The sequence below is a fragment of the Talaromyces marneffei genome, chromosome 3 (genome assembly GCF_009556855.1).
Source record: "Talaromyces marneffei chromosome 3, complete sequence".
In the NCBI taxonomy this organism is placed as follows: domain Eukaryota; kingdom Fungi; phylum Ascomycota; class Eurotiomycetes; order Eurotiales; family Trichocomaceae; genus Talaromyces; species Talaromyces marneffei.
This window is the reverse complement of record NC_072350.1, coordinates 348,217-374,154: the sequence shown is the minus strand read 5'-3', so window position 1 is coordinate 374,154 and position 25,938 is coordinate 348,217. Positions and strand designations below refer to the sequence as shown.

Genomic DNA, 25,938 nt, shown 5'->3' with positions numbered 1-25,938 from the left:
CACACACCGTCCATCGCCTTCTTCCATGCGTCTCAGTGTTGATTGTATGTAAACTACGATTTTTAGCAGTATACGGAGTATAAGAGATCGAGCTTCTCAAATGCCTCATACGAATATCAAAGTGTATTTCTACATGCTATCTTGAGTCAATAAAAGTATAACAGCATAATTTTATCGTTGAACAACCTTCAAACCTTACTCTCACTCGGCAATATTGACAAACTCAAACGTAGGCTGACCGGGCACAGAGTTTTCAGCGTTAAGACCTTCCCTCTTCTCGCCCGTCGCGACAACAGTTCCTGTCTTACCACCTTCCTCAACGGCAACAATCTCAATCTCCTTGGCGCCCGTCACCCGCTTCAATCCCATAACCATCTCAGCGAGAACCGCATTCTCATCAAACGGCAACTTGCGGTCGAAGACCGCCTCGGGAGATTCCTTGTTACCAATCAAGCGTTTCTTGAGCCCCTGGACGAAGGGCATGGCTTTCTTCATTTCGCCCAATTTGCTGACCTTGGCGTTCAAGCCCTTGTCGTCGATCTTCAAGTTCAAGGAATCGAAGGATTCACGGACGAGGTCGATGTATTTCTCTTGCCAGGCGGGGAAGCTCTTGGCTACGTAGATGATCACCTTCTTGGGTTTGCGAGGGTCGAAGCTTAAGCTCTTTCCCTTGGCGAGTTTCTTGATGTAGGTGGCCTCGGCTGATGTGATGTTGGAAGAGATGTCACGGACATAAGCTGCGGCAGCAGACAAGGCAACGTCTGCTTCTGGTACCTCAGGGAACAACTGTCGGTGGATTGTCTCGGGCTATTCAACAGTGAGTATGTAAATTTTACTACAAAATGGTCGAGTGGCGTACCTTCTTGAGGACATCCAACCAGATGTACTCCGCCCAATGAGGAGCAATGGGAGCAATGATCAATGCCTGAATCTCGGCATAGCGAAGGAGGACATCGCGATGCATTCCCACACCGGCACTCAAAGTCGCCTCACGATAGACGTCACGGGCATTCACAAGGTCGTAAAGTCCTGACTTGAGAGCAAGTTTGAAGTTGGTACTGAAAACCGTAAGTATATCATTTACTGCAAAAATAAAAGCACCGAGGAACATACTTTTCATAGTGTGTCTTGGCCTCCTCCACAATCACATTAATCGTATTGTTGAACGACTTGTCCCAGAAAGAGTCCGCAGGGCCAGTTCGCAAGGTTTCGTCCTTGGCAGCCTCCTCAAGAAAGTCCTTGAGTGCGTGTAAACGCAAGATGTTGCTGTTGGCAACAGTTTCGTCGAAGTTTGCATCTTCGATTCCGTCACCGGCATCGGCGAAAGCAATTCGAGTAGCGTCCGCTCCGTACTTGTCCACGGCATCTTTAAGAGTAAGGAAGTTACCCGTGCTCTTACTCATCTTTTCACCGTTAAGCAACAAGTGACCGTTTGATCGGACGCCCCGTGGCCAGTATTCCTGAGGGAAAAGAGCAATGTGGATGTAGAGGAAGAAGGTAAGATGGTTCTGAATCAAATCCTTTCCACTGACTCTAACATCAAGTGGGTAGAAGTATTCAAACTCTCTTCGCATAGCTTGCAAGCTCTCTTTGCTAATGCCACTCTTCGCAATCACCTCGTCATCAAGCTCGCGCCTTGTGAAGACATAGTCCCAGACTTCATCAATCATGTTCTCCGGCTTGATGTTCAAGACACCGGTCGTCTTTCCGAATCGGTCGCCGTGGAGCAAGTGAGCGATGGTGTAATATGCCATATAAACAGTACTATCACTCAAACTCTCAACAAGGAATTGCTGATCCCATGGAAGCTTGGAACCGAGACCATATGTTCTTGCGCAAGCCCATCGGTTCAACCAGCTGAGGTTAGCCTCAAAACCGTTGCGAGTCTCGGGGGCATAAGTATTCAAGTCATTGACCACATGGTTCAAAGTAGTCTTCTGCCACTTGGCATCGTTCTCACCGTAGTTCAAGAACCACTGGCCCAAGTAAGCAACGACACAGTCGTCGCCACTTCGGCTGACAACCTTTCCTGATGGGTCTGCAAAGGCGAAAGCCTGGCCACTCTTGAGGAGAGATTGACGGACCTTCTCCTTGGCGGTTTGGACAGCCTCACCCTTGAATTCGCCAACAAGCATGGTACCCTTGTAGAAACCCTCGCTGTAGGCCAAATCCTTGGCCTGGGCCAACTGGGTGGCATCTTTAGGAGAGTTGATTTTTAACTGTTTCACCAAAGCTGGTGCAGTGAGGTTTCCGTAGGTTGGTGTCTCAATGACAGGAAGAATTTCGATCTCCGCCCATTCCTTCTTGATACCATAGTAATCTGCCTTCTTGGCGAGATCAATGATTGTAGCAAAGTCGTCGGGACTGTCAGATGGGACTGAGGTGACGACACCAGTTCCTTTGGTGGCAGACACGGTCTCCATTGGCAAGACCTTGATGGTGTCATGGAGAGCCAAAGGTGCCGAGACGGATGTGCCCACAAAGGTAGAGCCGGTGGCTTCAGCAACCAAAGGCAACTCATCCTGACTCTTGGGGAAGTTCTCGCTGCCGAAGAACACTCCCTGGAAAGCCATGTTCCAAGCGGCTCTCTTGGTCACGATATAGTATTCCTTTTCACCGACTTTGTAGATACCGTATGTGATCTTAGGGCCCAAGAAGATCGCAGTCTGTCCATACATGGTCTCGGGGCGCAATGTGGCAGGAATAAAGTAGACATTGGCATTATCTTCAACCTTGCCCTTGACAAGGTCAGCAGCTGCCTGCGACCATTCCGTAACCTTGACTTTCAAAGCAGTGTACTCTTGAGGTCCGATACCTTCACCCTCTGTCCGGTCGTGGTCCATACAAGGTTGTCCGTCCTTGGGCGAATAGATCGTATATCGGCTACCGTACATGATCTTCCCCAACTCGTGCAGGCGGTTCATTTGCCAGCGGACAAAGGCGTCATAGTAGGGATTTGCGTCAGTGGTCACAAACTGTCGTCGCCAATCAATCTTTGCGCCAAGGCTGTTCAAGTCCCGGATAGCGAGAGGTGGGAAGTATTCAAGCCAGTAGTTTTCATCGGCGAACTTGTGAATGTCCTCGAGAGGGATACCGATGCTCAACATGATCTAGTTCTGTTAGCGTGATAACGACAACGATTATAGGCACAACCTGCATACTTGGAACTGGTATTTTGCCTTGACCGTCTTAGCGGCAGCCTTACTCTTCTTGCCCGAGAACTTGCTTGGATCAACAGAGACTTCCTGAGTAGGAGCAGGCGCCTGTTCAGGCATAACATCCTCAGGCTTGTACCCCTCAAAGTTCTTGCCAAAAAGCTTAATCTCATCCTTCAATTTATCGGCACACGCAAGAATCGGCATACCGGTGCAGTGGAAACCTAGAGGGAAAAGAGCCCTCTTGCCTTGCATACGAGCAACACCGGTCATGAACTCGACTTTACTGGCTGTGAAACTGTGCCCCGCATGTAGAGTTCCGTTCATATAAGGATACGCCATTGTACCGAAGAACTTGGGATACTTTGCACGAAGCTCCTTTGCGGACATTTTGCCGGCGGGGACTTCTTGTAGGGAAGGGGCATCGACCTCGAAGACTCCGTTTTCGCGCCATTGTTGCTGGTATTTCTTTTCGATTGCTTGGAGTTGGTTTCTCTTATCGAACTGTTGGAAAGAAGAGGTTAGCTCGTATATAACATAAACAATCATTGACTTCAATAGTCAATGATCATGAAGTGACATGAAGGAACAAAAACTGCGCACATTTTCTATCTTCAGAGTATTTTTCGAGCTGTTGCTAGGATCGAGGGCCGCGGCCTCGGCGGCGGCAGCAGCCATGATGGAATTGACTAGTTTCGCAGAATGAGCGAAGGGAGAAAATCAAACAAAATATGACTTTTCGTCTGTTATCACAGAAGATATCTGTGACTCTGCTGTATGTCAAATGTCTGAATACCTCGAAACGAAGGTATGACTCTGCTTTTTTATAGTGGGGGTTACTCTGCGGAGTGAGCCTTTGATGAATTATTTCCCGCACTAAGCACGATTCGGTAAGGGGAAATCGTTCCTGCTAAACTTAGATTGGTCAACTGCCATTACACAAACCGTATAATATGATACAAGATCGAAACTTAGGACTGCAAAAGGCCATGCGATTAGGGGGTTTCAAATGGATGCAAAGGATTAACTATCTGACTCATATGAGCATATTAATGAGGCTTGGATATGTAACAATTGATATTTCACAGTTATTAGCGAATCATAAGAAAAAGAAGCATGAGTCAGATTCATCTTCACACAGCCTACCGTAATTTATCATAGAACGTCGTATTGCGCTTGTCAGGACGCTTCTGTGTAATTATCCGCCAGAATCAACACGTGACCTCAAATTATCTCGAGCATCTTTTCCGATGTCAGTCTCCGGCCATATCAATCAGAAACAACCATTACACCTCAATTGCTTCTTGCAGCCAATTCATATAACATAGCCAAAATGGTCAATTTACTTAAACGAATGCGCAAGCTTAACCAGGTACATGATCAATCCTCGCCTTCAATCCAAGCACCCCTTTACTAACATTCTCTCCTAAACAGCGCCTTATCAACGTCCGAATCGGCACAGGCGCAGCAACACTCCCATCCCTCAGCTCCCCCCTCAACAATCTCCCCGCTGTAACACGCATGCACCTGACATACGGCAAAATCGTCGGAAAGGGACACATCGGCGCACAAAAATTCTGGCGCCAATGCCTCTCGCGACTCAAATATCACAACCCAGCCATCCAGATGAGCGTAAACCCCTACGAAGGCGAAGAAAAACAAGCACCGGCACTCACAATATTCTTTTCGGGCACTCAACCGACAAAGGCACAAGCGTATCATGATGCATCTATCAAAGACGAGTTCGCACCTAAACCCACTGAGACAGAGAAAGCGGTTGTCCTGAATTTGAAAGATTATAACTTTGAAGAGATCTGGCAACAGGTCAAGGAATTGACTGGTGCTGTTGAAGTGGAAGCCACGGCGGAGGATAAAGAGGCAATCGAAAAGTTTAGACAGATGACTGTCAAGTCGGAAGCGGACAGGATACGAGTTGCTGGTATACGTCAGGCGAAGAAGGACCAGGAGCGGATGTTGCAGGAAGCTAGAGGCGAGGTGGAGAAGCTTCGAGAGTTATAGATTTGGTGATATCCTCGTGTATCTGGTTCATGACTTTGGGCAATTGTATCTATAATCTTTCTTATTTCCATGTATTTTTAGGGATCAGTTAGGCTCATTCAAATGCTGAAGCCAGCTGGCATTGAAGGAATGCAATATAACACTCACAAAAAGAGACATGAGGTAGCAAATGCTTAAGCTTGTGGGAGGTAGGCATTATCACGAAACGCCCTCAATATTTAGGTATACAACGTAGCGAGTCGAAAACAAAGATCTGAACAAAGGTATAGTTCGCTAGCAGCTCTATCGAGTATTATAAGGCATTATCTCATCAATTGGACATGTACTGAAATCTATATAGACATCATCCGGCTGCTCCTCACGGAGGACCAGTGACATAAACTGTCTTCCAACAAATCACATCTCACGAATTATCCGGGGTATATGTAGTTTCACCGAGCATATTTTGCCCAGCAGATACAGCAGGTGCGGCTGTACTAGAAGGTGCAGCAGGAGTCTGACTAGACAAGGCGGGAGGCTTGCTGGCAGTAGCAGCCTGTAGCCTCTGGTCAAGAGCACGGAGCGCAAGGGCTCGTCGACGCTCGGCTTCCTCTCGCTTACCGGCGCTTCTTGCACTGCTTCCGGGATTGCTCAGCAAACTAGGAAGACCGGCCTGGCCACGAGCCACGGCATTTTCGGTGCTAGAAGCGATATCTTCGGCGGAGAACGGGGTGAGGACTTTGACGGCAACGAGAAACGCATATATCTGCTCGGTGACGAATGCAATAGGAGGTTGAATAGCATCGGGGAAGAAAGTTGCAAAGGTAAATGTCTCGCTTGCATCGCCCTTAAAACCGAGACCGTTGGTGGAAGTGCCTGTAAGATCGGGCTGATATTTGAAGAATCGAAGATATGTCCAGCTTGTCAAAAGACCGATCCAAGCAAGTATGGCAGCGGTGTCGGTGCCAAAAACGATACCGCTGACGGAATTAAGCAGCAAAAAAATAGCAGGGAAATGCTTGACCCGCATCTTGACGATGCCCTTCAAAATCGTAACGGTATGCTCAGGAACGAGTTGTTTGAACGCGACGAGAAAGGAAGCCTGCAGCGCGACGCCACCGCAGATCTGTGTAAGACTGCGAATAACAAGGTCGTCAGTCGGCATTGCGCAAGAAGTTGTACATTCATCATCGGAGAACCAGGAAGCGTACCCTCGAACACTGCTGCCAGTAACAGCACCCCAGAAAATATAAATCATAATCATCAAAGCATTGGGAATGAGAGCAATAATCAAGATGAATTTTCCAAATTCTTTAGAACCCCATGCTCGTTCGAGATATTTCCCGCCGTAAAACACCGTTGCTCCATTCATCAGAACCGTGAAGATGTTTTGCTCTACAAAGGTCGCGGTGAGGATAGTCCATGGGTAATAGTAGAACATCGAAGGAACAAGCGTGAGGTAGGGAACAATTGGGGTACTTTGCGTCCCTGAGGCTGGAGGACCGTCATCGAGTTGTCTCCATCTGGCGACGTTATACAAAAAGGAGAGCGCCAACTGACTGATCAGTACGGCGCGTGTCGCGGGAGGTAGATTTATCCTGACAGGCATGATGAGAAATTATACGATCGCGACGCGACTCCTCGAGATCGCTCGCAAGTGACGAACCGTTTAGCCCGTATGTTGTTGGGATGAGGAGTTGACTTGACTTGGAGTTGTGATCACTTGACAAAAAAGTTTGGAATGGTTTGTTCTGTTGCACGGCAAAGCGACCAGCATGCGTGATATCATTGGTCTAGCACTATGAGAGTCGGAGGTATCCACTAACTAGTAATGCCGTATCATCATTTGCCGATTTGAGCATCGTCTGAGCGCTTGGCCGTTCATCAATGAGGCCGTCTGATCAGAAGACATGCGTAGTATCTATTGATTAAGTCGATGTTATCATTTTTCTAACATGTTAATGAAGAAAATGGGCTCACGTAGCTGCCACTTTTCCATTTAATACCCAGAAGTTCAAAAGAATACCGAATAAAATACACCGTACAGGACGATACAGGACTATTACACACGACGATCGCACAGTTTCGATTGGCTACTGGTTGGTGTCAAACTCCACGACTCAGGGAGACGTTTCGCCTACCATGTCGAGTCCAAATCACAACGTGGACAGTCGCAATCAGCTGATATATTGGACACGAACCGAAAATGGGTCGATAGAAATGGTTCATAGTAGATGATGTGTCATGAATAGCCTCATCGAATATAATATCACCAGTCTCAACCAACCGAGATTAACGATAATCCTAGGATAACTTTAAGTGAAATTAGATTACGCGGTTACGGACAATTACGTCGTCGGTATTATTTTGCTGAGCACCACAACCAAAGTTGTACTTGGTACATCGCACTTGCATCAGGAACCATGGATCTACTGGACGCAGAATCTATACTTCTTTGATATCAATAATGCGCTCGACCTAGCCCTGGAAGCTGAAACATGCTGGGTGAAACAACCAGGTCGTTCATAGCGTATTGACGCGTAATGCAAATACAGGCTGCCTGGACCATCGAAGAGGCTCGCCCCGATCAGGTTAGCGGATAAGCTTAGCGCATGCATCTTAAGCCACAGTCTGGCGTCGATTTTCTTAGCGGCTAGCCTGGTTGTTCCCGTGCGAGTCAACTTTCTTCCTGCATCAATCTTCAATTCTTCCATCACCATCTACCAGTCTCACACCTACGGTCGCCCTTGACTCCAGGATCCTTCCATTCGAGTATCTAGTCTCCAGAGACCAGCTTGTCTCCTTTTCCTGTTGCTCTCATCCCAATCATTTGACTACGACACAGACAGCTTTCTTTTTCCCCCGTCATCATTGTAACTCCACTCTCTCGTGGTCCCACGCCGTTCACTGTCTCTGCGTGCCCGTTGTCCCTGGCCTCTAATCCAATTTTCGCTACCTGCTTCAACTGTGCGGTTGTTTCACCTGACCCGGAGCGCATTCATTCCTCGTTGAATCCATCGCCTGACACACGCGCGCGCATATTGCGCCTTGCCGCTCCGCTACTTCTTGAATTTGCTGAGGCACGTAGCGCTACGCCCGTGCGGCCCACCCCGTACTTATTGGGTTTTGGCATGCACAATTCTCATCCGAAGCAACCAGTGACCCCGATGTGATCATGGATCTGACATCTCATCACGTAAATTATTTAATATGGAGGTATGTATAATTTCCAAGATCATATCAAGTTGTTTTACTATGTCCGAAGCCTAACATTGTTGAATAGGTATCTCCAAGAATCAGGTTGGTCCAATCGCCCCTGCCTTTCCACAAAAGGCGCAAGGAATACATGAAACTCATCACAACTTTCTTCTTGATTCTCTTTGACACAACATACTAACAAATCACAGGCCATGGAGAAGCAGCTGTCATGCTACAAAGAGCATGGTTGGCCAATCCACAGACACTACCATTTGCTTCCCATATAAAAACGCATGCCTTAGTATCCCTGGTACAGAAAGGTCTGCAATATCATGAAATTGAACAATCACTCGACGAGGTAAGTTGTATTCAACGACTTTCAGTTCTTATCTAACACACGTTACAGGACGGAAATCCAATTCCTTTCACACCATCAAAATCATTCTTTGGACCAACACCACTTGATACAGAGTCGCTCAAAGCACGCGATGAGACTATCAAGGCACAGAGTGGACTCAGCACAGCTACAGCAGCTACAACAATGCCTGTGCCTCCGGCAAACAAGCCTGTTCCAGAGACCAGCGTCGCTACCAATGGGCATCCAGTCAGTGAAGCTCCCTTACCACCTCTTCATGTCAAAAAAGGACGCAAAGCTCAACGCGCCGAGCCCGCCACCAATGGAGATGACAGCGCAATGGAAATTGACACCAATGGCGTCGCTCACGATCGAGTGTCCGTCCCGCCGGCAGTGAATTCTCCATCGTCGGCAGGACTTGCTGATGCGGAAGGAGATGTGGAAATGGACTTGGCGCCAGCCGTTGATCTACCACGCGAAAAACAAGAAACACCCATCGACACTTTGACGGCCGGACGAAGCGTCGGCGTGCAATATGTGCCCGCCAAGGCCGCGGACCTCAGTGCCCACACGACAATCCTCGATGTCGAGGTGGCCCGTGAGGACCACGTGACCAGATCGGCCTGGCGGCCCTTTGATTCGTCAATTCTTGCCGCGGCTGGTGATACCTTTTGTAGTCTGTACAAGTTGGCGCCGGGCACCACAGAGAGGATCTACGACAGCAGAGGCGATGGCAGTTGGGTTACTGCTATATCATGGGAGCCTTCGGGTCAGAAGTTAGCTCTTGCCACTTACAATGAACGACGATCGTCCATTCAAATGTACGACAGTAGTGGAAGTGTTGTCGATCTATTACCAACGGCATCGGGAATGATTAATGGGCTTCACTGGGCCCCTAAGGGCACACATATGGTGGTGGTATCATCGAATGGAGAGAGCTCAGAACTTTCTCTCTGGGACGACTCTATAAAACCGGAGGAGTTCCCATCATATCAGACCATCGACGGGCTCGTTCACGATATGGCCTGGGCGGGCAATAACCATATCTTTATCTCTGGCGAAGGTTCAGTGTGGCAGTGCGAAATTGACTCAACATTACAAATCGTCAATCAGTATCAGTCTCGGGAATCGAATACCGAATGGTCATTTATTCGGGGCGTCCAGAGTGGAAGCGGTCCCGTCGCCGTTGCAGCTGCATGTTCTGCCAATAATCTTTGGATTCCTACGCATGACATTATTGTTAAGGATGCACATCGAGCTGATATTACGGCTATTGAGATACGACCCAAACACCAAGACCAAGATGTGAATACCAGCACTTCTTTCACGTTTGCCTCTGCGTCACTTGACGACACTGTGAAAGTATGGACCGTCGACCTAGAATCTAAGAAGATGACTTGCTTGCACACTCTATTTTTGTCGCCCGGTCTCCCAGCACTAGCCTTGGCATTCTCTCCAGACGGATATGCTGTTGCGGCTGCCAGCACCGATAGACTTTTTATTTGGAACACGGATCGCGGGGACGAGCCACTGGCCACTTGGTCTTGTCCAACAGATTCCATTAAGGAAGATTTGGACAAGCCTGTCAACGGGGAGAATGGCTCCGTGCCTGTAGAGGCTTTCCGTAGCCTTGCATGGGATACAGATGGCAAGAAGCTTGCAATGGGATACGGCAAGAAGGTATTTCTCATTAACCAGAATGAAATAAACCGAGTGCAAGACTAACGAAATTCTAGATTGCGGTTGTCAACCTCCAGGGTAGAGGTGTGAATGTTCTTGAATGAGCAGCATATACTGGACACATCGATTACTACATCTTCGACGAACCGAGCATCAACAACACATATTATGAAAGATGCATAATATATAATAGACGTCTCTCGCCGCAATTACACAAGACCCACGGTTATTTGTCTCCTATAATACTTACGAATTGATTTCCCAAAACAGGTCGTTTCGGGATAGAACGGTATTGTTTTGCACAGTTTGCTCGAATCAGCTGATACGATACCCTTTCTTTTCGCCCTTTGTACTTTCTCTTTACCTTGCCTCAGGCCTTGACATGCAGTGCATACTTGAGCCGGAGGCAGCAAAACTTTTCTTCTCCCGACCTATTTGAATGTGTTTTATGTTGTCGTCATTGTAAATACCTAACGGTGGTTATCTGGGGATGGGGTTGTTTGGTTGGTTGATCACCTTCTTCGTTTCTCTGCTTTTCGCATACTGATAGGTGTTGTTTTTCTCCTCACATTTCGGAAACGGCGGTTTGGGGAGTTTTTCTTCATTTCTGCAGCATTGGTTGCATTGATTGCATTGACCGAAACATTACCATATAAAGGTCAATTTTGTTTGATATATTTGTTACACGCATACTCTCAGATTATTTATGAGGCTGATATCAATTGGATAAATTTAATATTTGAATTGAATGTATGTACTCTCACAAATGTAATATATGTACAAGAATAAAGTCGTTTACAATATGTATCCAGACGTCAAGCAGATAGCTGACCTTTTTTCTCGCGTCTCAACTTCCTCCTCCTCGCTCTAATCAAAAATCCTTCTTCGACATCATTCCAACCTCTCATCCAAGCCAACACCCCATCCAAAAGCGTATCAAGATCATTCCCATCTTCCTCCTCCTCTTCGTTTCTGTCCGCAGGTTTAGGTTTCCGTCTCCAATAACTCTTCGACTTTGAACGCACTTTCAAAGGCGAAGAAGAAGATGAAGAAGAAGAGTCGCGCTGTCGTTGCCATCGATTAACCCAACTATCGAGGCCGCGAACTGTGCCGCGCAGACCTTCGAGTTCGATTGTGTCTTCTAGTATATCTGATTTCCTAAGTTATTATCAGTATACCGTGCCCATAAATACGATTTGGGGAGAGAGACGGGGCGCACAATTCATGAACTTCCTCCTCCAACTCGAGTATTCTCTGCGCTAATCCCTCGCATTTGATAATAAACAAATCGTGGATGTGGCGGGATTCGAGGTATCTTTGTCGTAATTCGGAGTTTACGCTGGATAGTTCTTTTAGGACGGAGGTTAGGTCGTGGGATACCGTTTGCAATTGCGGTTGCGATGTTGTTGTTATGGATTGAGGAGCGGCGTTTTTGGAGAATGATTTGCGTCGAGAGTCCGAGGCTGTGGGTGTCGCATTACCTGTAGACGAAGCAGGGCAATTGAGTGCAACAGTCTGACTTATGTCTGCTCGTGGATCGAGTAATTTCTCAATATTGTCCAGGTATGTGTTCACTGCGGCGCAATCGTCTTGCGATAATCCCCGTAGAGCATTATTATTGGCGACTAGATGCCCAATATGGACAATCCGCTGATTCAACATAACCACGTCGCCATTCGAAGACGCAGTAGTAGCTTTCACATCGTCGTGGTCATGCACAAACTCCTCTGTAAGCTCAACATCAATCGCGGAATCGGTGAATGACGGCGTTAGGCGATGGCCCCGAACAAGCGGGGTTTCAGCGGTCATTGTGAGCTTAGCTCAGCTCAGATCAAGTACAACGGAAACTAATCCTGGGCGCTATTATCCATTCGCAAAATGGATACAAGAGGCGAAGCGCATTTTCGTGGCTATCGCACGTTGTACGTAGCGTAACCTAGGTGATGATAGTGGTTAATTCCGGGCTTAATCTTGCGCTTGCAGGGATTAAGTTACTTTGGGAAGGCGGGGCGGTGAAGCTTGTCCGGAGCCGATAACGGTCAACTCAACTAAATTAAATTAATTTATACTGTGACTCAACCCACCACGACACTTCTCTGACAGTATACGACATTGTCCGCATCAATTCAGGACAATTTATTTTCGGTGTTTGCATTTTGAGGGAAATCGTGATATTACGCTATAATTGCAGCTCAATCGCTCTTTTGCGCCGTATCGCAATAGTATGCATGTCTGGTCGTCTCGCCTGATTACACCACATACTTCCGCTTAGCTACACCTCGTACCACTACTGTTCACAGTTTTGAAAAATCATGTCCTCTCCGAATTTGCCGGTATGTCAATTCTAGCAATTGAGTCTCTACAAAGACCCATCTAACGCATCAAAGGTCACTGTAGCCCCAACCCTCGAGGTTGCGAGGGAGGTCATCGCGAAATCTCGGAATTCCGAAAACCCTCCCAACCTTCTCCCGTTGATGACCTCGATTCCGGCCGAGCTTCTAACTCCGACCTTAGCATATTTGAGAATTGCCGCCAAGTGAGTCATAGCCGTGTTCTGAGCCGTACCAGCTTTGCTCTTGTCTGACTTGAGATAGGTCGAAATTATCGTTTTTGTATGAGAGTGCCGCTACTACGGAGACAATTGGGCGATACAGTTTTATCGGAGCAGGTATGCAATGATATATATCGCATTTGGAGTGGGAGGGAACTGACGGTCAAAGACCCCAGGAAAATTATCAAAACCGGCGCTGGGCATGGACCTGAATGCGATCCTCTACCCATCCTCGAAAAAGAACTCGCACAATTCCGGAGTGCAACGGTGCCCACCTTGAAATTACCCCCCTTGACCGGAGGCGCCATTGGCTACGTAGGATATGATTGCATTCGATACTTCGAACCGACGACAGCCCGACCACTAAAAGATGTTCTCGGTGTTCCGGAATCTCTATTCATGCTTTTCGACACCATAATTGCAATTGACCATTTCTTCCAGGTCGTCAAGATCATCACATATATTCCAACCCCCGACAACGATGCAGATCTCGAGGCTGCATATCGTAAGGGCCAGGCGTTACTGCAGGAAAAGATTGATATCCTGACAGATCCCCATGTTCCGCTCCCACAACAAGGACCTATTGTCCCGAACCAGGAATATACATCAAATATTGGTCAGACAGGATATGAAAGCCACGTCACCAAGCTCAAGCAACATATTCAAGTCGGTGACATATTCCAAGCCGTGCCCTCACAGCGACTAGCTCGTCCGACATCGCTCCATCCTTTCAACATATTCAGACATTTGCGGTCGGTCAATCCGTCACCATACCTGTTTTATATTGACTGTGAAGACTTTCAACTTGTGGGTGCCAGTCCAGAGCTTCTTGTCAAGGAAGAAAAGGGTCGAATCATCACTCATCCCATCGCGGGGACTGTCAAGAGAGGGCAAACCGCTGAGGAGGATGAGGCCCTTGCAGCCGAGCTACGGGGAAGTCTCAAAGATCGCGCCGAGCATGTCATGCTTGTGGATTTGGCTCGAAACGACATTAACCGCGTGTGCGACCCCATGACCACACAAGTCGATCGACTAATGGTTGTTGAGAAATTCTCGCATGTCCAACATCTCGTGTCTCAGGTGTCTGGCGTTCTTCGACCAGACAAGACACGCTTCGATGCTTTCCGTTCCATCTTCCCGGCAGGTACGGTCTCTGGCGCACCCAAAGTGCGCGCAATGCAGTTGATCGGCGAACTAGAAAAGGAGAAACGCGGTGTCTATGCCGGCGCAGTAGGATATTTCGGATACGACAAGGCCAGCATCGATGGCTCAGGTACGATACCCGGTGATATGGATACTTGTATTGCGCTTCGGACGATGCTTGTCAAGGACGGAGTGGCGTATTTGCAGGCTGGAGGAGGTATTGTGTTTGACTCCGACGAGTACGATGAATATGTGGAGACGTTGAATAAGCTGGGTGCGAATATTTCTTGTATCAAGGGGGCAGAAGAGATATATTTGCAGTTAGAGAAGGCAGTTGCTGCTCGTGGTAATTAGATGAAGTATTCCAGGAATCCAAGCATAATATGTCATACCTACCCAGACAGATGATTATACAGCATCCTTGACAAACTCCAAAAACCTATCCACCAACGTCATCTTTTGTAGTCGTTCGATTGAACACGCATATTCATCAACCGGAAACCACTCCCTAACAGCCTCCTCTCCATTCAGCAGCATCTCTGCAGTCCCCTTCCCACTAAGCCAACAATTCACCATTCCATTCCCACAAAACCCAGCCGCTATCCACTCCCTTCCTTCTGTTTGACTGTCTGCCGGTTTTCTTTGTGATATCTCGTACGGCACTTTTCCAACAACGGGATTGTTGTCGATGGTAAATCCCATCACGCCAGTCCACTGATCCACAATTTTCGTGCCATTTCCATGCCGTAGTCTCTTCTCCACCGCGTCTTGAAGCGTGGCTAACGCCACAGGATTCTGTAGGTCGTCCCGGGTACTGCCCACATCAGCATCTTCAACGGATACTTGGCCCATAACAAGGGCTTTGAGAAAACCACCACCAAGATAAATATCGTCCGTCGACGACGACGTCGAGTGGGGTGGTGACTGCGTAACATAATCATAACCAAAATCATAATGCAAAATCCATGACCTCTGATCCCCCAATCTCGGAAATCCCGGCGGCGCGGATTGTCGTGTCATTTGTCCGCGCATAGGGTATATCTTTCCTTTTAAGTCGGGCAGGAGATGGGCGGCGAAGGCATTTGTGCAGTGGATTATATTTGTAGCTTTGATGTCTCCTCGCGGGGTGGTCAGGAGGAAGGGGTGCTTAGCGTCTGACTCTGTAGACGATATGCTTTCAACAGGGGTATGCGTCTCGATGGATAGATTTGGGTAGTGTTTTTTGTTCGAGATGTGGGTTGTCACTGCTCCGACGAGTTTGTATGGCCACATTGCACCGGCTGGTCCGGTGATGCAGCCTACTGCATTGATTGTGCCGAATCTCTATGTTCACAGAATCAGTCCACAGTACGTCCTTTTAAGTGACGGGGGAGCAAACCTCGTCAATATCACTCCCCTCGTGGACAAGCCACACATCCTTTTCTTCTGGGAAGTCCTCCAAATAATCCTTTACCTTCTTTTTGACACGTTCCCACGCATCCTCATCATAAAAAGCATCCAACCCATCCACACGCCTTAAACAACTGACTTTCTTCACATCCTCCCCCAATTCTTCAACCAATTTCACCAAAGCATCCAACTGCGCCAGGCGGAATTTTACAACTCTCTTCGCACCTTCTTTCCCATACAACTCTTTTAGATCTTCATAATCATCATAGGGGTCCTCTTTACAATGCCCGCCATTCCTTCCGGTAGCTCCCGAGGTCAGACTACGTGCTTCGAGGATTGTGACGCGAAGGTTGGGCTCTTGTTGAAGTAAATGGTACGCGACGCTAATGCCGGTCATACCGGAGCCGATAATGACTACATCAACGCTGGATGGGAGGTGAGAGGATTGATGATCCGCTAGTTCATGAGGTTCGGATTGCCAGTATGATGATGTTGGATTGGGAACGGGGAGGCCGGGGTCAAGGGAGGCTTTGGCGGCGAGGGCCGTGCAGAAGGTTATCATGTAATCTGATTCTGACATGTTTCTTTATCTATACGAGTTGTTCTGGTTGTTGAGAGATGAGACATGGAAAGGGGTGGAGATGTAAATTATCCATTGATCTGAACTACCGGTACCCCGCCAGTACGGCCCCCATCGACATCAATGACTTCACATACTCCGAACTCCTGGAGATCAATTGGTATATAGCTCGCGGTTTAAATCCTCGAAGTTTAGAATAAACTTCGACCCTTTTCAAATCAGACTAGACATTTTCTAAAGTTTCCATGTCAACTGGTACCTGGGTACCGATTGACGGAGAGTGTAATGTTGAACTATTTATATATGTAGATCTGCGGATTTCTAGTCTGGGGAATTACTGGAAACACTGAATCACAGATATTCACAAGGATACATTAATAGATAGGTATATGCTGAACTAGTGACCCTCATATTTCATATATACAACCCATCAAAAAACAGAGATATGATATAAGATGTGTGTATATGGCTGTATGAGCAAACCGGCAAGATGTATCTGTTGTGCCAAGACTGGTAGTGATTGGATCCCCTGGGCGATGGGGCCCCGGCAAATCGAACTTTTGTTGACATCGACAAAACATTCACTTCTGCTTGTACGACGATAACAACAAACAACACGCTTTCTTCACCAGATACATCAGCATCAGTTCACTCAGAAAACGGAAAGCAGTTCTGAAAGTGAATATTATTTACTTCTTTCTTTCTTTCTTTCTTTCCAATATTTCTTTGCCTATCATTTGACTCGTGCACTACCCAGACTGCTCCCCCGCTTCGATTGTTGACGGCATACAAGTCACTGCTTATTGACTCTATTGTCGCAACCACTGTCCCGGTCGGATGGTAGAGACTGCGCGAGTCATATAACACGTTCTTGAGGTAGATATCAATTTCCTATCGAGCTTCTTGGCTATATCTGCCCTGTACATGAATTTAACCATACCCCTGATACTAACAATGCCGAAATGGGGCGCCCACAGAAACTACACATTGGCAACACCTTAATTGCCTGCTTTCTGCCACCATGGCCGACGCCGAAGAGGATTTCTCCTCTCTCCCTCTACAAGATCGCTTCACACACAAGGTCAGGACTCTCAGCGAACCCCTGGTCCCACTTGGTAGCCTTACTGATTGGTGCCCGATTGCGAAAACAGGTCTGGAAAGTAAGGAAAGAAGGATACGAAGATGCCGCCAAACAATTCGAGAAAACACCAGATGAATCAGACCCCGTATTCACACCGTTTTTACAAGACCCGTCTTTATGGAAAGGCGCCGTTGCCGATTCGAATGTTGCCGCCCAACAGGAGGGTCTAGCGGCGTATTGTGCGTTTTTGAAATATGGAGGTATTCAGGCTTGTGCAAGGTAGACTGCTCCGGCTATTCATAAGGGAGATACCTGCTGATTGGATAGAACACGAGGAGTGACGGTCTCCGCTATCGCTGAAAAGGGTCTTCCCTCAGCGCGTCCTGCCGCCAAAGCAAACGCCCTTGAAGCGCTACTCCTTCTTATAGAGCTCGACAAAGCAGATCCCATCATAGATGACTTGATTCCTATCTTATCTGCAAAACAACCGAAGTCCATTGCTGCGGGACTGGCTGCGATTACGGCTATATACCACAATTATGGATGCAAGATTGTCGACCCCAAACCAGTTCTTAAGATATTACCCAAGGTATTTGGTCATGCCGACAAGAACGTTCGTGCGGAAGCGCAGAATCTCACCGTGGAGCTGTACCGATGGCTCAAGGAAGCGATGAAGCCGGTTTTCTGGGCCGAATTGAAACCAGTGCAACAACAGGATTTGGATAAATTATTCGAGAAAGTTAAAGAAGAGGCCCCGCCAAAGCAGGAGCGATTAACAAGAGCGCAGCAGGATGCGATAGCTTCTGCCCCTGCAGCCGGTGAGGAGGATGCAGGTGGAGAAGCTGGGGACGACTATGGCGAGGATGAAGGCGAAATGGACCCCCTTGACCTCGCAGAACCAGTTGATGTCATGCCAAAAGTACCGAAGAATCTACACGAACAATTGGGCTCGACAAAATGGAAGGACAGGAAAGAATCTTTAGACGAACTTTACAAGGCGCTCAACGTTCCTCGAATCCAGGAAGGGCCATTTGATGAAATTGTCAGGGCGCTTGCAAAGTGCATGAAAGACGCAAACATTGCAGTAGTCACAGTTGCAGCCAGCTGTGTGGACTTGCTTGCCAAGGGTCTGCGATCCGCATTTGCTAAATATCGTTCAATAATCATGGCACCAATCATGGAGCGCCTGAAAGAGAAGAAGCAATCTGTTGCTGATGCGCTCGGCCAGGCGTTGGATGCGGTGTTTGGTTCTACTGGTCTTTCGGACTGCCTGGAGGATATCTTTGAGTTTTTGAAGCACAAGAACCCTCAAGTCAAACAAGAGACCGTCAAATTCCTAACTAGATGTCTCCGAACGACCCGTGAAGTGCCTCAGAAGCCTGAAGTCAAGTCAATAGCCGAAGCCGCCATCAAACTACTTACCGAATCGAGCGAAGTTGTACGATCTGGCGCCGCTGAAATTCTGGGAACTCTAATGAAGATTATGGGTGAACGAGCTATGAATCCTTATCTTGACGGTTTGGATGAGATCCGAAAAACCAAGATCAAGGAATACTTTGAAACAGCTGAAGTCAAGGCCAAGGACCGTCCTAAGCCTATAATGGCACCCCCTAAACCCGCTGCCCCAGCTGCGAAGAAAGCCGCGCCAGGCGCAAAGAAACCTGCTCTCGGTTTGAAAAAGGCCGCTCCTGCTGTCGCACCGCCGGCCCCAGTTGAAGAGGCATCCCCACCCCCTAAACCCAAGACTGTTGGTAGGCCAGGACTTGCACGCCCAGGCGGTGCTCCCAAGTCGGGACTAGCTACTCCTGGCGGTGGGCTAAAGATGCAACGACGTATTCCCGGTGCTGGTGGAGCTGCAGCTGGATCCCCTCAGCGACGTGTATCCTCACCACCGCTAGAAGAACCAGCACCCGCAGCACCCGCACAGCCCAAGTTCGGCTTGGGACGAGGACTCACTGGACGACCCATCAGCAAGACTGCGGCGCCTGCAGAGGTAGCACCCGCTGCAGCACCTGTCATATCTGGCCTCGCGGCTGTTGAGCGTGCTGAACTAGACGAGCTCCGCCTCGAGAAAGAGCGCCTCTGGAAACTCAATGAAGATCTTAGAACCGAAAAGATGAGACTTTCCTCTCAAGTGACTGAGCTTCAAAATCAAAATGCTCAACTTATTGAGGACCACACTCGGGATGTATTGAGCATCAAGGCTAAAGAAACACAGCTGGTTCGTGCTCGCAGTGATGCAGAGACCGCAGAACAAACGGTCCAAAAACAACAACGCGAAATCGAACGACTCAAGCGTGAATTAGCTCGAGCAGTTCGTGCATCAACAATGAGCCCACCAGTGTTATCAGATGGACTCAACACTGGTGTCTCAGACAACGGCCCATTATCACCTGAAATAGGTACTTATAGCAGCAACGGCTCTCGTGCAGGTCACTATATGAGCTCGCGGTTGGACACCAGCCGACCCCGAAGCTACGTTTCTAGTCCAAGCGAAGACAAAGAAAACAACGGTTTCGGTTCGCCAACAACCGAAACAAACATTGACCCACCATTTGGACGAAGAAAGTTTAGTCCACCCGTGGGACAGAATATTTCGAGCAGAGGCAGCCCGGTTCGAACGACAGCTCGCTACGCATCTGCCGGTAGTACTCACAGTGTCGATGACCAACCATCCATAACGAGTCGATCAGCTGAGCCAGCAGAGAATTGGAAGCGAGCGGCGGAAGTGACCAGTCAATTGAAAGCTAGGATTGAGCAGATGAAGGTACCTTCCCCAAACGGCTTAATGTAAAGCGGCATTTTGCTAACAAATTTCAATGATAGGCTCGACAAGGTCTCACTCGCCCTCCATCATCAACTCATTCATAAGAATATATCATACGAATAATATACAGGTCACTCAACATGAACAAATTACGTGGAAGGAGGACAAAAGATACCCCATGCCATGACTTCTACGACTGAAATGCCATGACTTCTTTTCCTTTCAAAATTTGCCTTCTTTTTCTTTAGCAATTGTTTTACTAAATGCACACATATGGGGGATCTTTCAGCATAGGGGAGTGATTTATTTTCTCTTTCTAAAATGCGCTCAACTGGCTTGTCGGTAGGGGGGTTGTATTAGATAGGGTTAATGGTTCTTACATAGGTTCTCTCGAGGTTTATACGTATCTATCTAATTTTCTGGCCATACTATGTGTCAACTGTCTATCTCCTTTCCATCCATGTCTGTACAGACTTCATTGTATCATAATCCCGTCATCGACGCATTACTGTCAGATATCTAGATTCAAGTTTGTCCTAGCCTCAAACTTGAACAAATCACCCATAACAACGTAGTCCTTCCTCGCAAGTAGTTCTTCTGGATCCCAAGTAGCGCTCACCAACCTCCCATTCAGCCATGAAAATCGAGATATATCTCGACTCAACCAGACGCAAAATGCGCCGCACAGGTTCGGATCATCCGTCAAATCTGCAACAACAATCAGCATGAATCCCGTAACGAGGCCAAACTTGGACATACACTTGATGAATTCCCTCGGCGCGGTCTTAAGCGCATTCTCACTCCCTACAGCCCCCGGATGCACACTAACCGCCAGCAACCCCTCGGCACCAAACTGCTCAGCAACGCACTCCACAATCCGTGCCTGCGCAAGTTTACTAACGCAGTACTTGGTATTCGCTATTGGTCCCTTCGTTATGCATGCTGCGATTGAACCTACCACCAGAAACGATTTTGTCTCTGACTTTAGGAGTAAAGGGATGAAGTAGTGCGAGACGTGATATGTGCCTAGGGCATTGGTGTTGAAGACCTGCGCCCATTCGTTGTCTGTTGGGGACCCGTCTGTGATGCGTAGTTCGACGGGGCCGGATATGCCACTGACCAGTACGACGCAATCTAGAGCTGAGAAGGAGGAGGAGATGAATTCCGAGAGTGTTTGGACGGAGTCCGGGGATGCAATATCGCAGTGCTGAACATGCGTCCTCGGTTGCTCCTCTGAGCTATTATCATTTTCAGAGACGATATCCTTGGAGACAGCCTTCAGAGCTTCGAGATTTCTCCCCGCGAGAATGAGATCGCTACATCCAGCAAGCGCGTAGGATCTGGCGACTCCAGCGCCAATCGCCCCGGAAGCACCGATTACGCAGACTGTGAAGGGGCGCTTGAGACGGTTTAGGGATAAGGAGAGGGTTGGGGTTATGCTTGAGTAGGTTTTGTCTGTGAAGTAATCCATGTTGTAAACTCTAGGGTCTGCCATTGTGACGTCTATGGAGTTGGAAGATTGATATTTAGCAGTTGAACCAAAGAGTTTCGCTTCAGCTTGGGGCGAGTTGATTTGGATATGGCGAAGCGCATCTTATATGCATGTTTGATATAGACTCAATCTGGATGCAGAAGCTGCATTAGATATTGCGTTATCGATATATGATGGTGGTATACTGATTTCCCAATGGACATCATTCAAGATGAGTCATTGTGATTAACAGATTTAGATTAACGGGCTTATCATGTAGCATGGGAAACGTCGGCAGAACACTAGCGGAAGCTAAAATGCCGTTGACATTTCCAGCACACATCCAAGTGATATATCCTTTGTTACATTATCTAGATACGGTAGAACAAAGCCTTCAATACATCTATTAGAATTTTATGACCGACCGACACTCCTAAGAAAGCTACCGAAGACGAGACCTTTTCAGTCCAAAACATTTATTTTGGCATTGATGACGAACATGGTAGTCAAAAGGGGGTATCTGCAAGGAAAAATAGAAATATAGAAGAACATTTGAAGGTAGTCATCTCTTCATTGAATTTTGGGGAACTTTTCTTATAGCCCATGATTAGTCGAATCAGACATGAAGGACGAATCACAGCTTATATGAAACCACTTTTTCGTTCAGTTGAGCAGTGCAAGCTTAGATCTTGATGGCAGACTCAATAGCCTTGCGCTTCTTCTCCTGGCGATCGTTGGCCTTGGCACCCATGATACCACCACCCCAGTGACGACGGTTCTCCTCGTACTTGTCAGAGTAACCCTCCTTGATGGCGGAGACGAGCTTGGAGAACTCGGAGTTGTCCTCAGAGCGGACCTCAGTCAAAGCGACAACGGCGGCAGTCTACACCAGTTAGATCAAGATCTTTAACAAGACGAAAAGGGATAGCATACCTTCTTGTGGACGACTGTTCCGAGACGAGCCTTGCCCTTGATGATGGCGTAAGGAACACCCATCTTGCGGCAGAGAGCGGGGAGGAAGACAACCAACTCAATGGGGTCGACGTCGTGAGCAATAAGGACGAGAGAGGCCTTCTTGTTCTCAACGAGACCAACAACGTGGTTGAGACCATACTTGACGGCGTAGGGCTTCTTGGAGACATCCTCCTTCTTCTTGCCCTCAGCAACGGCGGTGGCCTCCTTGAGGAGACGCTCCTTCTTCTCAGCCTTGGACTCAGGGCGGTACTTGTTGAGGAGCTTGAAGGTCTGGGCAGCAGTGTTGCGGTCGAGGGTGTTGGAGAACTGGGCAATCGCAGGAGGGACCTTGAGACGCATGTTCAAGATCTTCTTCTGGCGCTGAAGACGGACGTATTCGGGCCACTTGACGAAGCGGGAAAGGTTGCGCTTGGGCTGGACATCCTGACCGATACCGAAGTTGCGGCTGCGAGACTCGAAGAGGGGGTTCTACTGGAATTAGTACATCTCAAGATATTGCATCTCCTGGAATGAGTTTACTAACCTTGGTCTTCTTGGCACCAGCCTTACCCTGAGGGAAGGGGGCGGCAGCAACTTTCTTACCCTTTGGAGGCTATCATTGAGAAAAGAAGAATCAGCAAACCGTGTTCTACACGCTGTAATCTTCTTTGAACTCTAGAGAGCAACACGAAAATCGCAGTGATGGCCAGACATTTCTGCCCGACACAGCCACACACGACGATCATGGCTCAAGCCATATCATCACCATGTCTTCTGCAGAGACAAGATATATCTCTTTTCAGGGACATTGACCACATCAACTACAGAAGACAATGGCGGAATTGCTTTGCCTGAAGAATTTTCATCTTCGGCTAGTTGAATTGCTGAAAAGCAAACTCAACGAGAAAGTCGTATAACTCTCTTAGAGCTCATGAGAAGACTCTCTAAGAGTCATTGTGAGGTGTCTAGCTTACCATGTTGTCGTTTGGCGATGGTCGAGGTGCTGAATGTGCACTGTGTTGACTGAACGAGGGGACGAAGAGAGAAAGAAAGTCAGAAGGAGAAGCGGACTTGAAGATGAGAAGATATCGTGCGCGAACAAATAAGCGAAGTGGAGTTGATGAGTGGGACCACATAACCAATTATATGCGTTTGTGCCAAGAAATGCGCTATTCTATTTTAGTCCGCCCTCGTAGGGCTAGCCCTTATCTACGTGGCCTCTCGCCGATAAGCCGATAAGCACTTTAGAGTACGAGCGCGAGAAGCAGTTTGTCAATCAAATAGCAGAGCATGTCGCTAAAATACATATCACATAACTCCATAAATGCAAATATCCCATTATTTCTCTCCCGAGTTGGAAATATTATCTCCCCCACGGCCCAAACCCAGGTATACTCAACTGCCCAACCGAACTCGCGGCATCAACAGCAATCCTCTTCCCCCTCGAACCCTCCTGCGCTTTAACACCAGCCACAATCTTGTCGGTGTTCGTCTCAACCACCACACCACCGATGATCATCTCACTTAGCGTCGCATGCATGGTCTCATACCCGAATATAAGATCTAATTCGCACACATTCTGGAACAGTCTATCGAGCGCTTCGACGAAGACTTGGATCAAGTCGATTAGGGCTAGCGGTGATTCTGTAGATGTCGAAATCATAATGAACGAAAGTGTCGCATACGTGCGATATGTGATTTGTGTAGGTGCGTCGGACGGACCACTGGCTGCTTTGGAGCTTGCGCCTTGTGATAGTAAAGGTGGGAGAGGGAGAAAGTTGCATGCTGAAGGAGGACGTTGGGAGACAAGCTCGTAGATTTGTTTTATAAGTTTTTGTTGTATTTGGGTGTCCTAACGAAAAAGTTAGTGGTTGATGGCGTTGGATCACAAGAGAGAAGCGTACAAGTTGGGTGTAGAACTTGGTCAGTCGCGGCTGACCTGTGTTGTTGAACACTAGCACAGCGTTGATCATGTTGTCTGGAGGTAGGAGTAACGAGACGAAAAAAGGAATATATGGTTCAAGGCTCAGAGCTAGATGTCAGACAGACTGACGTGTCGCTCTTGATGGTGATGATGTGATGTCGCGGGGAACGGACGACCCAGATCTGACCTATTTAGGGTTAGCGCCGGAGGTTGCAAGGTTCTCCGACGAAGCTCCCATGATTGTATCCTACCTAGATCAACATGGAATCCTCGAAGTGAGATTGATTACACCAAATCATGAATTATCAAACCTCAATTCTTAGATAGTCCTCGCATAATACTACCTCATAATGTGGAAACCTCATCATCCACCCTCACAATACAGGCTTTGCCAAAGAATATGGTCACAAACATGCCAACACCAACGACGAAGCTATCACCAAACCCTCCGACGAGAAAAAAAATTAGAGAAAACCACAACACCAATAACCCTCCGCACATCCTTCGATGACCTCCTCCCCACCGACCTAGGTACCTACTACGACACTCCACCCCCAACACCCTCCCAACTCAACGCTGCCTCACGCTTCTTCGCGCACACCCGCCATTCCCCCGTCAAGCTGTACTCCGCGGCGCAATTCCGCACCATCCCATTTGACAGTAAAGAACCCGAAGTCGCATTCTTAGGAAAAACGAATGTCGGGAAAAGTTCCCTTATAAATGCCCTCGTGGACGACGAGATATGTCGCAGCGGCGACAAACGCGGGAAGACCACAGAGATGAACGCATATGGGATTGGGGGCACGAAAGGCGGCGAATCCAAAATTGTGTTGTTGGATATGCCGGGGTATGGAGCGGGGAGTAAACTTGAGCAGGGGGAGGAGATTATGAAGTATTTGCAGAAGAGGAAACAGTACGTCTCCCCCCTCTCTCTCCCAATCAGTCCTGATGAGAATGTAGCTAAGAAGGTGATATTATAGACTCCGCAGGACATTCATCCTCATCGACCTCATACACGGCATAAAATCTCACGATCAACAAATCCTAACGTTACTCCGGCAATACGCAATCCCGCACCAACTCGTCGTCTCCAAAGTCGACAGGGTGCTATGCGACAGAGTCCAAACCATAAAGCACTGGCACTACGAACGAACAGTGCGAATCGTAAAACTTGCCGGGCTGCAGCGTCAACTTGATGAGTTGCGGACGATGGATCAGATACCGTCTGACCCAAATAGTCCACGGTATGAGTTGGCGACGCAATTGGCAGCTACCAAGGGGCCGCCGCCGTTGGGGGAGATTATTGCTGTTAGTGCCATGAAGGATGTTGCGAAAAATATGAAGAAGAGCTATTTGAATATTGATGCGTTGAGGTGGTCGATTATGCAGGCTACCGGGTTTGATGGGAGTATTCAGGGGACTCTCCAGCCGTAAGGCACTTGAAGTCGACATCGCGTATGTGACGAAAAATTGATTGACATGAAACGTCAGATTAGTTATATGATTGCTCCTGCCGATGGACGTGACGGATGAATCTAAATGTACATATATTATAGGCCTGTAGAATAGCTAGATAACATTAATTGATACCCCAGATATCCTTGTCTCAAGTCATCACAAATTTGTCATGTATCGATACAGGTATATTACCACAATCTATCGGCAGATAGCATGCCTTTACCATATAATCGC

General features: G+C 47.9%; 12 protein-coding genes across 12 annotated transcripts; 5 read left to right on the top strand and 7 right to left on the bottom strand.

The window, feature by feature from the left end:
* Positions 1–201: 201 nt before the first annotated feature.
* Positions 202–3,833, bottom strand: EYB26_003884 (uncharacterized protein; the record flags this gene model as incomplete). The annotated part of the gene is made up of 5 exons (XM_054263178.1): positions 202–807; positions 860–1,058; positions 1,114–3,110; positions 3,162–3,659; positions 3,759–3,833. 5 exons carry the CDS (start codon positions 3,831–3,833, stop codon positions 202–204), a joined length of 3,375 nt encoding a protein of 1,124 aa, XP_054119153.1.
* Positions 3,834–4,488: 655 nt separating this feature from the next.
* Positions 4,489–5,174, top strand: EYB26_003883 (uncharacterized protein; the record flags this gene model as incomplete). Its single annotated transcript, XM_054263177.1, has 2 exons — positions 4,489–4,527; positions 4,590–5,174. 2 exons carry the CDS (start codon positions 4,489–4,491, stop codon positions 5,172–5,174), a joined length of 624 nt encoding a protein of 207 aa, XP_054119152.1.
* A 403-nt stretch (positions 5,175–5,577) lies between these two features.
* On the bottom strand, positions 5,578–6,762 carry EYB26_003882 (uncharacterized protein; the record flags this gene model as incomplete). Its single annotated transcript, XM_054263176.1, has 2 exons — positions 5,578–6,289; positions 6,365–6,762. 2 exons carry the CDS (start codon positions 6,760–6,762, stop codon positions 5,578–5,580), a joined length of 1,110 nt encoding a protein of 369 aa, XP_054119151.1.
* A 1,566-nt stretch (positions 6,763–8,328) lies between these two features.
* Positions 8,329–10,490, top strand: EYB26_003881 (uncharacterized protein; the record flags this gene model as incomplete). The annotated part of the gene is made up of 5 exons (XM_054263175.1): positions 8,329–8,369; positions 8,437–8,453; positions 8,561–8,709; positions 8,758–10,386; positions 10,443–10,490. The coding sequence occupies 5 exons, from the start codon at positions 8,329–8,331 to the stop codon at positions 10,488–10,490; spliced, it is 1,884 nt and encodes a 627-aa protein (XP_054119150.1).
* A 711-nt stretch (positions 10,491–11,201) lies between these two features.
* EYB26_003880 (uncharacterized protein) lies at positions 11,202–12,195 on the bottom strand (the record flags this gene model as incomplete). The annotated part of the gene is made up of 2 exons (XM_054263174.1): positions 11,202–11,544; positions 11,606–12,195. 2 exons carry the CDS (start codon positions 12,193–12,195, stop codon positions 11,202–11,204), a joined length of 933 nt encoding a protein of 310 aa, XP_054119149.1.
* A 503-nt stretch (positions 12,196–12,698) lies between these two features.
* Positions 12,699–14,434, top strand: EYB26_003879 (uncharacterized protein; the record flags this gene model as incomplete). The annotated part of the gene is made up of 4 exons (XM_054263173.1): positions 12,699–12,719; positions 12,774–12,922; positions 12,981–13,054; positions 13,107–14,434. 4 exons carry the CDS (start codon positions 12,699–12,701, stop codon positions 14,432–14,434), a joined length of 1,572 nt encoding a protein of 523 aa, XP_054119148.1.
* A 54-nt stretch (positions 14,435–14,488) lies between these two features.
* EYB26_003878 (uncharacterized protein) lies at positions 14,489–16,049 on the bottom strand (the record flags this gene model as incomplete). The annotated part of the gene is made up of 2 exons (XM_054263172.1): positions 14,489–15,403; positions 15,459–16,049. The coding sequence occupies 2 exons, from the start codon at positions 16,047–16,049 to the stop codon at positions 14,489–14,491; spliced, it is 1,506 nt and encodes a 501-aa protein (XP_054119147.1).
* Positions 16,050–17,070: 1,021 nt separating this feature from the next.
* EYB26_003877 (uncharacterized protein) lies at positions 17,071–20,001 on the top strand (the record flags this gene model as incomplete). Its single annotated transcript, XM_054263171.1, has 4 exons — positions 17,071–17,130; positions 17,201–17,409; positions 17,458–19,897; positions 19,957–20,001. The coding sequence occupies 4 exons, from the start codon at positions 17,071–17,073 to the stop codon at positions 19,999–20,001; spliced, it is 2,754 nt and encodes a 917-aa protein (XP_054119146.1).
* Positions 20,002–20,408: 407 nt separating this feature from the next.
* On the bottom strand, positions 20,409–21,392 carry EYB26_003876 (uncharacterized protein; the record flags this gene model as incomplete). The annotated part of the gene is made up of 2 exons (XM_054263170.1): positions 20,409–20,605; positions 20,657–21,392. 2 exons carry the CDS (start codon positions 21,390–21,392, stop codon positions 20,409–20,411), a joined length of 933 nt encoding a protein of 310 aa, XP_054119145.1.
* A 658-nt stretch (positions 21,393–22,050) lies between these two features.
* EYB26_003875 (uncharacterized protein) lies at positions 22,051–23,299 on the bottom strand (the record flags this gene model as incomplete). The annotated part of the gene is made up of 4 exons (XM_054263169.1): positions 22,051–22,251; positions 22,302–22,811; positions 22,867–22,935; positions 23,297–23,299. The coding sequence occupies 4 exons, from the start codon at positions 23,297–23,299 to the stop codon at positions 22,051–22,053; spliced, it is 783 nt and encodes a 260-aa protein (XP_054119144.1).
* A 386-nt stretch (positions 23,300–23,685) lies between these two features.
* On the bottom strand, positions 23,686–24,295 carry EYB26_003874 (uncharacterized protein; the record flags this gene model as incomplete). Its single annotated transcript, XM_054263168.1, has 2 exons — positions 23,686–24,174; positions 24,227–24,295. 2 exons carry the CDS (start codon positions 24,293–24,295, stop codon positions 23,686–23,688), a joined length of 558 nt encoding a protein of 185 aa, XP_054119143.1.
* Positions 24,296–24,596: 301 nt separating this feature from the next.
* Positions 24,597–25,680, top strand: EYB26_003873 (uncharacterized protein; the record flags this gene model as incomplete). Its single annotated transcript, XM_054263167.1, has 2 exons — positions 24,597–25,159; positions 25,227–25,680. The coding sequence occupies 2 exons, from the start codon at positions 24,597–24,599 to the stop codon at positions 25,678–25,680; spliced, it is 1,017 nt and encodes a 338-aa protein (XP_054119142.1).
* Positions 25,681–25,938: the final 258 nt, after the last annotated feature.